The 14,346-nt window shown below is 41.3% G+C and overlaps 1 protein-coding gene across 1 annotated transcript in view; it reads left to right on the top strand.

Moving 5' to 3' along the window:
- SERINC1 (serine incorporator 1) overlaps positions 1-10,987 on the top strand; it is a 25,710-nt gene extending 14,723 nt beyond the window's left edge. Inside the window, exons 4-10 of the mRNA XM_006027607.2 lie at positions 4,342-4,421; positions 4,613-4,750; positions 5,420-5,589; positions 5,695-5,785; positions 7,485-7,626; positions 7,714-7,944; positions 9,332-10,987. Of these exons, the coding sequence (XP_006027669.1) occupies positions 4,342-4,421; positions 4,613-4,750; positions 5,420-5,589; positions 5,695-5,785; positions 7,485-7,626; positions 7,714-7,944; positions 9,332-9,470 (991 nt within the window). The 3' untranslated portion in view covers positions 9,471-10,987. The remainder of the gene's footprint in view (positions 1-4,341; positions 4,422-4,612; positions 4,751-5,419; positions 5,590-5,694; positions 5,786-7,484; positions 7,627-7,713; positions 7,945-9,331) is intronic.
- Positions 10,988-14,346: the final 3,359 nt, after the last annotated feature.

The following is a 14,346-nucleotide window of genomic DNA, read 5'->3' as shown; positions in this document are numbered from 1 at the left end:
GAGGTGAAGAATTTGTTAAAGAGGTCTGCCTTCTCCTCTGGCGCAGCCACCAGATTGCCCAGCGCATCTTGCAGGGGCCCCACATTTCCCGGTGCCTTCTTCATCCTCCCTATATATTTGAAATGGACTTTTTATTATCTTGGACGCTAGTCCTAGCTCTATGTCCGCCTTAGCTTTCCTAACAACCCCCCTACAGGCCCGAGCAGTGGAAGTCAATAATGACTCCAAATGCCCTTGGTGAGCAGGGGGGCTTTTGGGCAATCTTGCCCCCCTTGCTTCTTGTTGGGGTTGTCACCCCTTGGGCCCTGAGTATTGTCTCCTTAAGGAACGGCCACTCATCTTGGGCACTGAGTTCCCCTGCCCTCGAGAACCCCAGCGCCTCTCCCACCAATCTCCTCAACTCGTTGCAGTTGGCCCTCTTGAAGTCTAGGGCTACTGCCTTGCTGCAGGCCCTTGACACCCTGCGCTGGATGATGAATTCCAGCAAGCGATGATCGCTATCACTCAGGTGGTTGAGGACCTGAAGCCCCCTTACCAGATCATCGCCTGTGGCCAGGACCAGGTCCAACAGGGCATTTCCTCTGGTGGGACTGTGCACCTCCTGGGTTAAGTGGAGGTCCTGTATCTCGGCCAGGAACCTCCTGGAACTGTCCGACCTGGCTGACTGCTCCTCCCAGCAGATGTCCGAGTAATTTAGATCACCCTTGACAACTATATCCCTTGCCTTAAGTGCCTCTCTTACTTTTACTAGTTACTTTTCTGTAACTACTTCCAGGTGGGAGGGAAAAGGAAGGGAAAGTTAAAAGATGATACTGATAGAGGATCACGTGAAAATAAATTGGTCAAAAATGAAAATGAATGTGGACTAGAAGACTGTTCTAACTGTTGGATGAATGAAATTTTGCAATAGCTTTTCATAGGATCAGGCCTGGGAAGTAAGACTTATGGGGAAAACCTGAAAGAGCTAGAACCATTTAATTTGGAGAAGAGAAGACTATATGGGGAGGGTGGGGGTGGGATTTGATAAACCTTCAGCTACCTGAAGGACGATTATAGAGAGGATTGGGATGGGCTTTTCTCTGTGACTGTAGGGGACAGGACTAGGAACAATGGCCTCAAGCTGTTGCAGAAGAAATTTAGGTTGGAGATTAGGAGGGACTGTCTGACTATGAGGGTGGTTAAGCATTGGAACAGGCTATGTAGAGAGTTGTGGACTTGCCATCCTTAGAAATTTTCAAGAGCAGGTTAGACAGACACTTGTTTGGGATGATTTAATCAGGGATGCTTGAGCAGGGGTCTTCGAACAAGGTAATTTGGGGAAAGGAACCTAAATTGTTTCAAGATGCAGCTTGATAAATTCCTGGAAGGGACATGACAATAGGATACAGATGGATGATACCGAAGTTAAAAACTTTGATGCGGGGTGTTTGGTTTTTTTCAAGGAGTTGTGAGTAGACTTGACCAATATGCAGGAGAAGGATATGGTGGTGTAGGGCTTAGCTTGGCTTGATGGTGTAGGCAGAACCTAGTGGTAGAAGTCGGAGTTGCAGAAAGTGGTCTCAGTGAGTTGTGGCTGTCATGTTAGGTGGAGAGTTGGATCAGTTTTTGTCAAGGGGATGTATGGGCTTGCAGCATTCCTTGTCACTTCTGCCCTTGAGCTTCTAGCATGCCTTCTATTCCTGTTGTCCCATGCTTATATGGAATCACAGGCTTCAGGGCGTCTTGAATTAACATGCCTATATGGCATTGCTTTTAGGAAAAAAAACAGTCCTTAGGAACTTGGCAGATAAGCATTAAAACGATCAGTCCCTGCAAGGGAAATTCAGTTGGATTTTTGCAACGCAACAGAGGCTATCAGATACAAAGTCAGAGGTCCCAATAACACCTCACTGTGACTTAAGCATTACTATCCTAAGCCCCAGCTCTGCCCAAGCACCTGGTCTACTGGTCTGTGAAGAAAGGGGCAAGATCCCTTGCCTTCCCTTCCCCTCTCCTCCCCCCGACAACAACGTAATTGGCTGAGACTGTCATAAGTACTCAGGTTAATTGCACTCATTATGCTTCTGGAACAGCACTTTAGATAACTATCAGTAGGTTTGTAACAAGGGAGCAGTGCTTGAAAAGGCTCATTATCCCCGCCTAATTGCTTCCAATGCTAATCGCATGAGCCCACACAGCAGTCTGCAAATTGGGTCTGTTAAGGGGCTGATAGTCTATTAACCCTTAATTCGAATTGAAATTTGATTCAAACTGTGTGATGTGAATCAGTACACACAGTTTAGAAAACAGTATGCATATCTACAAAAGGCCAATGATTTCCCTCCCCACCCTGTATTCATGACTTGGCTTCTGGTTTTATTCTTGTTTTGTGGGCTCAGATCAAGGGTAGTTCTGTGCTTGTCTGGAAAGGGAAACAGTGTGACCATGGAGGTGGTCTTCCTAATTGCACCCAGGGATGACTGCTCTCCTGGCATGGGGAATAGTATCTGCTAAGGTAATGTATAGTAAACCTTCTTAGCTGCTGGAGTGGGAAGGTCTTGGTTTTATGCCCACTTTATGGAAAGTGGAGACTCCTCCTTAGCTTGCTCTTGTAGCCATGTGGCTGAGGGCAAGCAAACTCAGGGGCATCTGAACCCCAAGCCTCTGGGCTTGGGTTTGCAAGTAGGATGCCTGCCAAAGGATTTGGAAACCTCTGAAGCCCCAGATCGGGGTAGAGGATGTTTGCCACTAGCAGGGCCATTTATGGTTCTGGACTGACTCGGATTTGGAATTCGTTTTGGCTAATTTGGCTTGGAATACGGAAAATTTAAATAATAATAACAATAAAAGAACAAGTTTTTTCACCTGAAGCATTGCAGATTGGGTAGGGTGTACTAGAGCTCCCAGTCATACTGAAAAACCTTTCCATAGCCTGGCTGGTTGGTCTTGTGTACATGATTAGGGTTAAACCAGTGGCTGGATTTGAAATCCAAAAGGAATTTGGAGGAAGGACCATTGTTTTCCTTCCCTGTTCTTTTTCTGGGTCTGTTTCATGTAATAATTTTCTGCCATTGCAGGGTCCAAAGGCCTTGGTGGTGTCATTGGTATCTTGTGCTCTCTTCCTGTTATAGATTGGATTTTGAAGCTTCTGTTTTATTGTACTAAAGCAGTGGTTCCAAACTTTTGGAAAAGGTTGGAAAATGCCAGCTCTTAGTTTTTGACAATTTTTTTTAATAAAAATGACCAGACAGTTCTTCTGTTGCAAAGAACTCGGACTGCAGCAGGTAGAATGTTTTTAAAACTGTAGATTCCGGTTTGCAATATGTGGGTTTCCCTTGTGAACCTGGTATGCGTGCCTAATAGTGTGGGCCTTGTGTTTTATTCCATAGTGTGGCACCCTTGAAAGGATCTCAAGGAAGCCCATGGGTGACTGACTGTACTAAAGATTTGTGGCTTGTGGTATGCTGCAGGGACCAGAATGCATGTACTTATTTTTACATGTCTTAAATTGGTTAAAGCAAACTTTGTATAGGTGTCCACTGACTGTATTCTTCATTTTTGATTCCCTGATTCTCAGAAGTGCTGTTCTAGAGCACACACCAACTGCAGAGGCTTCCTCAGCCTGACGAAGGGTTTTTAAACCTGAAAGCTTGCTAAGAATTTTTTTTCCCAACTATTTAAGTTGGTCTAAAAAAGATATCAGATTCACCCAAAGAACCTTGTCAATCTCGGTAGCTGCAATTCATTAGCTGCAAGTCATTAAAGAAGTTAGGTAATTGCAGACTTCTTCTTAATGCAACAATCCAACATTTTCAATAACAGATGTTCAGTCAGGATCCAAAACCAACCATCATGAAAACACAGGCCGGATTTTTAAAAGTATTTGTAGTTTAAGAACACACATTTATGTATTCCCAACAACATCCCCTGATGGAAATACTTAAAACTTTAAATATGAAAACAATTCAAACAAAACTATTCTGACTCTTAAACTCCATACAGATAGGCCTCCATAACATGCTGTTTAGTTAAGAAACTTGAATTTGAAACTGGCCTTTAACTTTGCAGTTATTCATGTACAGGTTGTAAAGAGAACAAAAAAAATCCTAATTAGACTCCACTCCTTTCATTGCCTTGGCAAAAAAGATATTTTAATTCAGTGAGCACTGTTTCCTAGGAGCAGTTAGCAAATACAGTTTTCAGATTTGCCTAGCAAGGAAAAGAAATCAGAGATGCGCTAGAAAATAAGAACTTTTAAATTCTGTATTTCCAGGTCCTAAAACATGTTTAACTATTTAAGTTTAGTGTATAATTTTTTTCCTAGAATTATTGATGGTTCTATTTCTCCTTTTTCCCTTTTAGATTCTGGTTCTTTAAGTTTGCTACAGCAGTAGCAATTAGTGTTGGGGCTTTTTTTATCCCAGAGGGACCTTTTACTACTGGTAAGATAACACAAGATTCTGTTTTATTTCATATTATGCAGTCATAATCTGTTTAAAACAAAATAAGTGCATGCTGATATATCTATATCGATTTGGGTTGGGGTTTTTGCATACTCATAGGAAATAGTCTTTTAAGAACAAGCAAGTACATTTTCCATTACTCTGAATTAACTTTACCTTGTTGTCCTCAGTGTGGTTTTACGTAGGCATGGCTGGTGCCTTCTGCTTCATTCTTATTCAGCTGGTCTTGCTTATTGATTTTGCCCACTCCTGGAACGAATCTTGGGTTGAAAAAATGGAGGAAGGAAATTCAAGATGCTGGTATGCAGGTAAGGAAGAGAGTACTACAGTTCAGTGCGTGTTAAACTTAGTGAGATGTAAGAATGCAGTGTTTAATGCTATTTTACCCAAATACCTCATAAGCAAAGATGCTGGTTTCAAAACCAGAATTTCTTCCCATTCTCTGAGTTAGGCTGTATTGTGTATGCTATGTTGGAGTCTTTTACTTGATATTATATAACCTCTCAGGCTTGTTGAAAAAGATTATTCAGGAATAAGCTGCTTGTAAAAATGCTCCACCCATGAATTGACTTACTGATATTATTTGAGGGCCAGCAACAATCTAATTTAATTTAGGTAGGTTCCTCAACTTGCCTTATTCAGCTTCTTGTTCTTGTATTTGAGCTTTTTGTTAGCACTCCAAACTTCCTGTTGATAGTGGTATTTTACTTTTTATGATGGTACCTTGAGACACCAGGAAGAATTGTACTAGGTGTTATGTAGATACAGTATAAAAAAGATCCTTCCTCCAGTTAACTTACCTAATTAAAACCGTTAAAATGATAAGTTTCAGTACTTTACATCTCTTTATAGCCACTGTCTTGTTTCAGGTTTTTTTTATAATGCTCTACTTTAAAAGAAAAAACGCAGTCAAAAAAACATTAAAAGATATTGCTCCACATTTTTCAGCCTACTTAATTGCTTTCTCTCTTTTGCAGCTTTGCTGTCAGCTACGGCTGTAAATTATCTGCTGTCTCTGGTAGCTATCATCCTGTTTTATGTTTATTACACTCATCCAGAAGGCTGCTCTGAAAATAAAGCATTCATCAGTGTTAATATGCTGCTTTGTATTGGTGCCTCTGTAATGTCAATTTTGCCTAAGATTCAGGTATGCTTTTTGTGTGTAATTTTTTTAGAAGGTACTAATATAAATATAAGCACCTACTTTAACTGCCTGTCTTAATGGTTTCTCCATGTGTCTCCTGTATGCTAGGAATCTCAGCCAAGATCTGGTTTGCTGCAGTCTTCAGTGATCACAATTTATACAATGTACTTAACCTGGTCAGCTATGACCAATGAACCAGGTAAGCCTGGCAAATTGTATGCTTCTAAAAGGTGGTGGTTCTTTGTAAAGGTGAAGTCTGCCATCTCTGTAAAGCAGCAGTTCTCAAACTCTTGACCGGTTGTGCAGCATCAGTTTAAAACGATACATCCTTAAGTACCACCAGCAAGTTTTTGCCATAAAAAATAATTATAATAAATCTGTTAATGTGTACCACTGACAGGTTGTCTGTATACCACTGGTGGTACCCCTACCACAGATTGGGAACTGCTGCTGTAAAATATTCAGAGTACTAAATTATGAGAGAGGATGAAAATTTTAGGCCGCAAAGAGAAAGCTATCTGTTGCACTCTACTGTCTGTACATTGGCAGTGGCAGCAGCAATCCCTCACGGTCAAGGATGATTACTCACACGGGTTAAGTAAATGGTTGTAGACGAGTCAGCTGATGGCTAAGGCGGCTGATTCCGGAGCCACAGACTCTGACAGATGCCATGGTGGTGGTTCAAGGGAGGGTCGAACCATGAATTTCTTATCATGTTTCCTTTCCTCCCATTTCTGTTGTTTTTCTGCCTCCAGGGTGAGACAGTTTTCCTCAAAGTATAATGTACTTTTTTTCAAAAAAGCATCACCATGTAGCCCTGTCCTGTCCCTGTCCCCTCTCCAGTTCGTGGTGTCAGGGCCACACTTCTTAATGTTTGCCTTGAGACGGTAAAGGTACATCAGGTATGTGATGTGCACATAATGCTGTGTCTACCGCAGCTGATGGATACATTTTATGCTTCTCATACAGTTGAGGAATCCATTTTTTGTATCGTGTGGATGATAATATTTGAATTTGAGAGAAAAGGCTTTATCATAATACATGCATTAAATGACAATGTTTGTCATTTCCTGACTGGTAGACTCTTCTGTTTGCATCTTTAACATAGAGTTTGTATGGGACTTCCTAGTCTTTAAAAGAAAAGTGAAGAAACAAAGAAATTCCTCTCTGTTCAAATCTTTGAAAGAGTGCATTAGGATGCACTACTGTATGATATATGCTGAGAGGCAGGAGCCCTGGTTTCATTCCAGGCACAGCCTTCTTTATCATATGGAGTGAGAGATCTCTTTCAGAGGTTGTGCTAAGCATTTGTTTGCTTGTTTCACATACGGAGAATTCAGGGCTTGCTTTCTTCTATGAACTTGATCTGGCCCCAATCCAGCCAGGAAGGGCATAGCCTGGCCCTGATCTAGCAGGGCGATGAAGTGTGCCCTGTTTTTAACCTGCTGCGCAGTGCTTGGGGGTTGGGAATTTGGAAGGGGAGAAGGTGCCCATATTAATTGCCACCATTTTTCCCACCCCCCGCTGAATTTTTCTGACCTGTGGGGAGCCTTGTGGGCCAGACGTGATGGCTTTGTGGAGTGCATTTGGCCCACAGGCTGGAGATTAAGCACTGTTCTGTAGAAAAAGACAGTGTATTTTTCCTACATTTCAGTTTAGGAGCCAGTTAGAGCCATAAAAGACCCCATGGATATTTTATTTATAATTAAACCATTCTCTTCAGAATTTTTTCCTTTTATTTCCTCAAACACCACCTTTTGTTTTTCATACAATGTAATGTTTACTAAGTTGCTTTCTGAATTCATAAAAATTCCTCATACTGCTGTCTTCAGTACTTCGCATAAATAATTGTTTTACACTCTTGTTTTGCTTAATTTCTAATGTAATCTCCCCAACAGACAGGAAGTGCAATCCAAGCTTGCTCAGCATAATTGGTTACAACACCACCACTGTTCCAAGCCAAAATCAGGTCGTCCAATGGTGGGATGCCCAAGGAATTGTAGGGCTTATTTTGTTTCTGCTGTGTGTCCTCTATTCAAGGTAAGAATAATGAAGTTTTACTCTTGTTATATTTTAGCATCTGATTTTTAAAATTTTGATTACTGTATTAATTCTCTTGAAATGCAGCATCCGGACATCCAATAACAGCCAGGTTAACAAACTGACACTAACCAGTGATGAATCCACGCTGATAGAAGATGGAGTACCCAGAAGCGATGGCTCCCTTGATGATGGAGATGGTGTCCATCGAGCCATAGACAATGAAAGGGATGGAGTTACATATAGTTACTCCTTCTTTCATTTCATGCTTTTCTTGGCCTCGCTGTATATCATGATGACTCTCACCAACTGGTACAGGTACATGCATTTAATAAAATGTACTTGGGTTGAACAATAGTGCACTACAGTTTTGGAGGAGTGTTATAATTTCCGATGTTTTGAAAAAGATCCATCTCCCTTTTGGCATGTGTGCTATTGCAGGAATTCTTAAGGTTCGTAGCATTTTCTACTGCATATTAAATTAATTGTTTTTGAAAACAAACTTAAGCTTCTATTTTATAGCAGTAGCATTGGTTCTCTTAACTATACCAGAGTAATCCTGTTTGCTCAGTGAGGCTGCTGTTAGAGCAGGTTACTAAATATAAGGATGGTAGAGCCAAATTTTATTTGTGACCCAGTCCATTGCATCATAAGTGTAGGAACTGTCAGGTTTGTTCATAAACTTTTAACAAAAAGGGGTTTTGTTTGTCTGCTCACAAAGATTTAATAAATAATATTTTGTTTGTTAAAATATTAAATCACATTTAAAGTCGGGATGTGGTCTGAAACTCTTGGGTTTCACAGAATACTCAAGAATCAAGAAGTGGTGTCTTAAAGTACAAAACAAATGTGCGTACACAACCCAAAGTTAACACCAGTGCTAGGTACAGACAGGAAGAAATGGCAGTCAATCGTGAAGATGCCTGGGATCTGCAGAGAGAAATGTATCCACTTTCTGAAACGTACCCGAAAATACCTTTTTATGTACTTATTTCAAGTGTGTTCATGTACATATGTGTATACATAGATATGAATTATGGAGCAGCATTTCTGTAAAAGGGATTTTTCCTTTCAATGCAGTATTAAATGTCTAGTGCAGAGAATCTGCTGAAGTTGATGGTAAGTTTCCCCCCCCCCCCCCCCCAAGAAAAAAAAAAAGCTAAGCATTGTTGGGAACACCCTTTCAGTAGGATTGCAAGTCAGCCTAGAGTGACTTCCAGAGTCCGTAAATGCCACCCAGTTCCTATCCACCCACAAATACTATCATTAAGTTGCTTGCCATATATTCCTGTTAATTCACTTGTGATGCCTGATACGTTTTGTAGCTGCTTGACTAGCTTATTACTGCATCCAGTTACCTCAAATTCAATATATTATATAATCAGATGCTTTGTATATAGTCCAAAGAAAAAAAATACAAAACAAGATTAAAATAGACTATTTAAATAAAGGTTCCCTTGCTTACTGATTTTTACATCCTAATTTAAAATAGGTTTAAATAACTTGTCAGTTTACTGCCTCAAGCTTTACTCTTTACAGTGATGCTCAGGCATTACTTCAGGGGGTTAAAACTTAGAACTAAGGGTCAGCTATCAGGAAATAAAGCATGAGGTAATGATTTGTGAAATCAGTCTGGATTCAGAGAACAAAATTTGCATGTCCTGGAACTTGTTTCTAACTGGACATTTTTGTGTTTTCCTTTCAGTCCCGACTCCTCCTATGAGACGATGACTAGTAAGTGGCCATCAGTCTGGGTGAAGATCTCTTCCAGCTGGATTGGGATTGTGCTGTATGTGTGGACTCTGGTTGCTCCGCTGGTTCTTACAAACCGTGACTTTGACTGAGCAGTGCTTCTTCCCTGAAGTATTTAATTTTGCCACTTGTTTGAAGCTAACAGTATTCCAAACTCCAAATGTAGTTGTAAATATGCGTGTGCGTGGTTACCCACATGTAGTATATCCTGCCTTGTTCTGCATGATTAACTTTGTAATCATGTCTTTTTGCCATTTCACTTAAGACTTTTTCTAGCCAAGCTCGCTGATAATTGCTAGGATATTGGAATTCATAGGATTGCTCTAGATTTAGCACTGTGGGAGCGGTAGGTCTAAATTTGGAAATGTTTCTGTGTTAGTTCTTCAGTTGTATTATTTCTCTAATAGCAAAGGGTGCAAGAAAAAATGGCTTGCAGCCTTAATTAGGTCGAGTTGCATACAAAATTGTAGCAAGCTAGGGCTGCCTTTGACAATCCTTGTTGCCTTGATTCCAAAGTCAGCCTTCAAGAAGTATTGAGAAATTAGATTCCAAATGGTGCATGTTACACATTTGTCTGACATCTTGTATTGCTTTGGGCAGAATGTCTGACTTTGGCATGTAATGTATAGTAACGCATTTAGCATGAATGCTAATTGCAGAAGCTTGTACATGGGCTTTCTGAGCTGATGTCCTTCTTGCTGCTAGTGAGAACAAAAGTTGCATGTCTCATTGCTAACAAGAGGATATGCTGGAAAACAATATGCACGTGGCACTGAATAATCACAGTATGATGTTGGACATGGGTTTACAATATAGTTTAGGGAGGGGTTTTAATAATGTAAATGGAATAGTGATAATTTATTGTTGTGTTGTATGCGCCATTTTTGGCTAATTTATATTGTTTTTGGATCTAAAGAGTTCTGAAGAGCTTTCAAGCAAATTAGTGAGGAAAGATACAAGTGTTTGAAAAGGATGGTTGGATGTGGTGGCATGTGTTGATGGTTAGAAGTATGGAGAAAAAGCAGTTGAAATTACAGTAGTTAAGGAGTTTTGCATTCTGCAACTAGCCACAAAAAATGTTTCCTTGAATCCAGGGAGTTAGAACTCAACCTATTTTAATAGCTTCTGCTTAATCTCTCTGCTGGTGGTCCCCGGCATGCCCATTGCTGGCGATGGACTTGTACCTGGAAAATCTGACTCTGGGTATCAAGGAGTTGACTATTGGGCCTGTTTTAAAAAAAAAAAACCAAACTTGCATAGTTCTGCGCAGTTTTTTGAAAAGCTTATTGTGCTTGCTGCTTTGTGGTTAAAGTACATAAGCTGTAGTATTTGTATCTTCCATTGTTACATCTTGACATTTTGGCAATCTGGTTGAGTGAACCTTCAGCAGTCATCTTCATGTACTCATATTTGGTGTTTCTACTGATACCATGTAGCTAATTCTTGTATATGTGTTTAAAGCTTTTATTTGAAATTTGCTGACAAGCCTTGTTTTTGACAGTCTTGCTTAGTACACACGATTCAGTGTTTAAGTTTTGGAAGCAGATGATTATTAGCATACAGTCCTTTTGAATATCTTATTACCTATCAATAAATGAATTCAGATAAAGATGTGGCCGGTGGCTCTTTTATTCAATAACTAAAGTCTGAGGGGATTCGCCTCAGCTCTAAAGAATCAGATTCTGCATCTGCTGTCCTTCAGGCCCCATGGTCCTCTCGTTCTTTGCTGCCAAGAGGGTGTGTTGGGTGGAGGGAGGAGCGGTGTGTACAGAAAATAGATCCTGGATTTTTCACTTCCTGGGCAAGTGTCCTAGCCATTAGGCTGTTGGCCCGAAGCACAAGGGCCTGCATGATTAAGCCTAAGGAGAGGTTTCAGGTTGTGAATCGTACATTAACAAATCAGCTTAAGGCCAATAAGGGATGGCATAAATCCTGACTAGTAAGTTAATGAGTAAAATCCATTTAATTAGTCACTGGAATAGTTTATCACTGCCAGATGTGTACACTAAATCACAGTGGAATTTGCTCCTGATAATTACTCATCTTATAGAGAAGCCAGCTGATGTTTACAATATATTGGATACTCTTCAGCCTTTCTTGGCTTAAGCTGCAGACAACCAGTGCATTTTGCAGAAGGGCCGTCTTTACTTACAAAAGAATGTAAGAGCACAGAACAAAGAAAATTCTTTATCTTACTCCCTCATAAGAATGTAATGCTCATCTAGTAGTGTACTGAATTTGTTAGTGTCCATGTGATCCTACAGTTCTCAGAGCAAGCCCATGTGAACAGAACTTGTGCCTCAAATGAAAAAATTACAAATATAAAAATGGTTTTTCAGTGTGTCTTGAGGTGGCATGCAAAATATCTCCTGTGAGAAGTGGCTTACTGTTAATAATCCGTCATTACCCTTGAATGCCAAATCAACCTGACTTAGCTATATTCAGGAAGCAGGGTAGTGAGGCATTGTCCTGAATTAAAATAAACTGCAAGGCAAATCTGGAGTGGTCCCTCACTGCTTGAGATATTAAAAGACTACCTTCAAATCCATGTATTCCTCTATATGCAGCTTGACTTCAGTTCTGTCTGGACCTCCAGTAATAGCTCAATTCATGTATTAAAATAATATGAGATCTGTATCCAGGATTTTTAAATCTTAATGGTGAAAACCAGTTCTTTGGCTGGATTCAATGGATTGTGAAGACTTTCTCCTTTTGGCACATCAAGTTGCCTCCACAGTGAAAGCTACAATTGAAGGCAGCAAAGGGCACCTGCAGTAGCACTCAGCACAAAAATTATCTTGTTGAGCTGCTTCAGTTTGCAGTATAATAGCAATATGATAGCATTGCCTGTAGATTGTTGATGGGATTTTTGGTTTTTTTTTTTTACCTTCTCATAAAATATACTACCCTGTTAATTTTCTAAAACTCATCACTTATCACAGTAATAAACTTCCTCAGTACATATTACATTGAGTGCTACTAGATTACCCTAATGATTATCTATAGTCTTTTTTTAAAACAGCAATTGCCAAAGGATGTATTGTAAGGCCCTGTGGGAAAGTAAATGCTCTCCTTCCCTGTGCAGCACCCTGCATCTGTTGCAGTTACTCCAGTAGCTGCAACTCTTGAGGACTGCTAGTGCTGCCTCCTTCCATCCTCAGGCAATGCCCTGTGCTGTTCCACCTCCCAGAGCTCCCAGCAAACACAATGCTACCAGTGCATTACAGTGTGGTTTATCCCCTCCACTTTTTCCCTGCTCCTAGGGCTGGCAGGAGCCTCAGAAGTGAGATACAGGCCAAGGCTCAGAAGTGGGCAGGCAGTAGAAAGAACATCAGTTCTTGCTCCTGCTGGATCAGTAATTCTCATCTTTTGTAGTCTCTCAAGTCTTTCCTGCTCCATCCTTCCTAAATTTAGGGGTGTCTGATTTTCTTTTCAATCAGAGCACTGTGAAGTTCAGAAGTGATGGAGGGGGCCCCTTGAGGTTGAAAAAGGTTTTTTGTTTTTTTCAAACTGCACCTTAGCACTTGTGTGATCTCTGGTGAATGGCAGACGCTGTTTTGAAAAAAAACACATCCCCCTCCTCCTTTGGGGTGTGACAGTGAAGTATGCTACCAATTTTAATTCAGGAAAAAAATGCCCTCCCTGTAGCATACATTTGGGAAACCCATGACTTAAACCCTCTGTACCTGGGGTGCTCATGCTTTGACCTGCACAGCCATAGCATCCAGCTTGCAGGGCTCCCCACAGGTTGGGGAGCTTGGTGGCAGGGGAAAATGATGCTGCCATCCCTCCCCCACTGCCAAACTCAGGATTGAAAACCTATTACTGCTACAACCATAAGCAGTACAACCTGTACCAGGCAAAGCCAAGTGGCTGGTTAATTAACCTGGCAACCTCAGGAAGTGCTAACAGCTTTGGGTGGATGAGCACCTGAGGAGGGTCATGGAACCCTTGAAGAAAAAAATGCTATCAAATGGCAGATGAGCATAATCATTTAAGTGATTTTTGCCAACAGTATCCACCCAGGGCAGATGAGGTTTTCAGCCATGGCTGGCAGCCAGTCTAGGAGCGGAGCCCTGAAAAACAGGCAGATGGAAGACTCCTCTGCACTGGCACCTCCTGCAGCATAGCTGGTTCCAAACATACTGACTTCCATCCTTCCTATGGACCAAACCAGTGAAGCCAAGAGGGGAACACTGCTGATACGCAGGCAAAGCAGTGTCTCCATATTAACTGCCTAGGCTATTGAAAAATATTCACCACCTTTCACAAACAAAAGGATGCCTACTATACTAGAGTTAACAGCTTCCTCCATATGTGCTCTGTTGGAGCAGTGTTTAAAGCTCTTGTTGTTCTTTGTTTCCTGATCTTAAAAGTAATTCCTTAATTAAAAAACAAACAACCCTTGGATGCTGAAGGTGGTGGTCTGTGGTGGCACTGACTTCAGCTTAAGATACTAGAAGTATAGCACATTTTAAGTTGTCTGATGGACTAAGCAACTAAGATGCAGAAAACATAAGACAACCCTTAACACCTCATCTATAGCTTATCAATGTGGATGTTTCAAATTAAAGATAGAAATGCTTCTGCCTTGTGCCTCTAACAAAGACATTTTCCTACTTCTATGATACCATCTTTTGGGGACAGCTGCAACATGCAGAATATCCTCCTTTTAGCACCTACTTCCAGCTAGTGGGGGAGGCAGAACCAAGAAGGAAGCAAGCGCTGGAAAAAGGAACATGCCTCTCCAATGCTGTCCTCAGGGGAGTTGGGTGCCCCGCACCAGGGGTTCCCAACCCTCGGGCTGGCTGCTAGTCCACAAAATGGTTGGCTGCTGGACCAGAAGTGACCGTGGACCTGCAAACCGCAGCCCTGCAGAGCCAGGCGGAGAGGCTGCGACTCCTCCCGCAGGGCCTGTGACAGCAGTTTGGCCCACCCCCCTGCCTGGGAGGTGGTACTAGCTTTACC

The sequence above is a fragment of the Alligator sinensis genome, unplaced genomic scaffold, assembly GCF_000455745.1.
Source record: "Alligator sinensis unplaced genomic scaffold, ASM45574v1 scaffold808_1, whole genome shotgun sequence".
In the NCBI taxonomy this organism is placed as follows: domain Eukaryota; kingdom Metazoa; phylum Chordata; order Crocodylia; family Alligatoridae; genus Alligator; species Alligator sinensis.
This window is presented reverse-complemented; position numbering and strand designations above follow the sequence as displayed.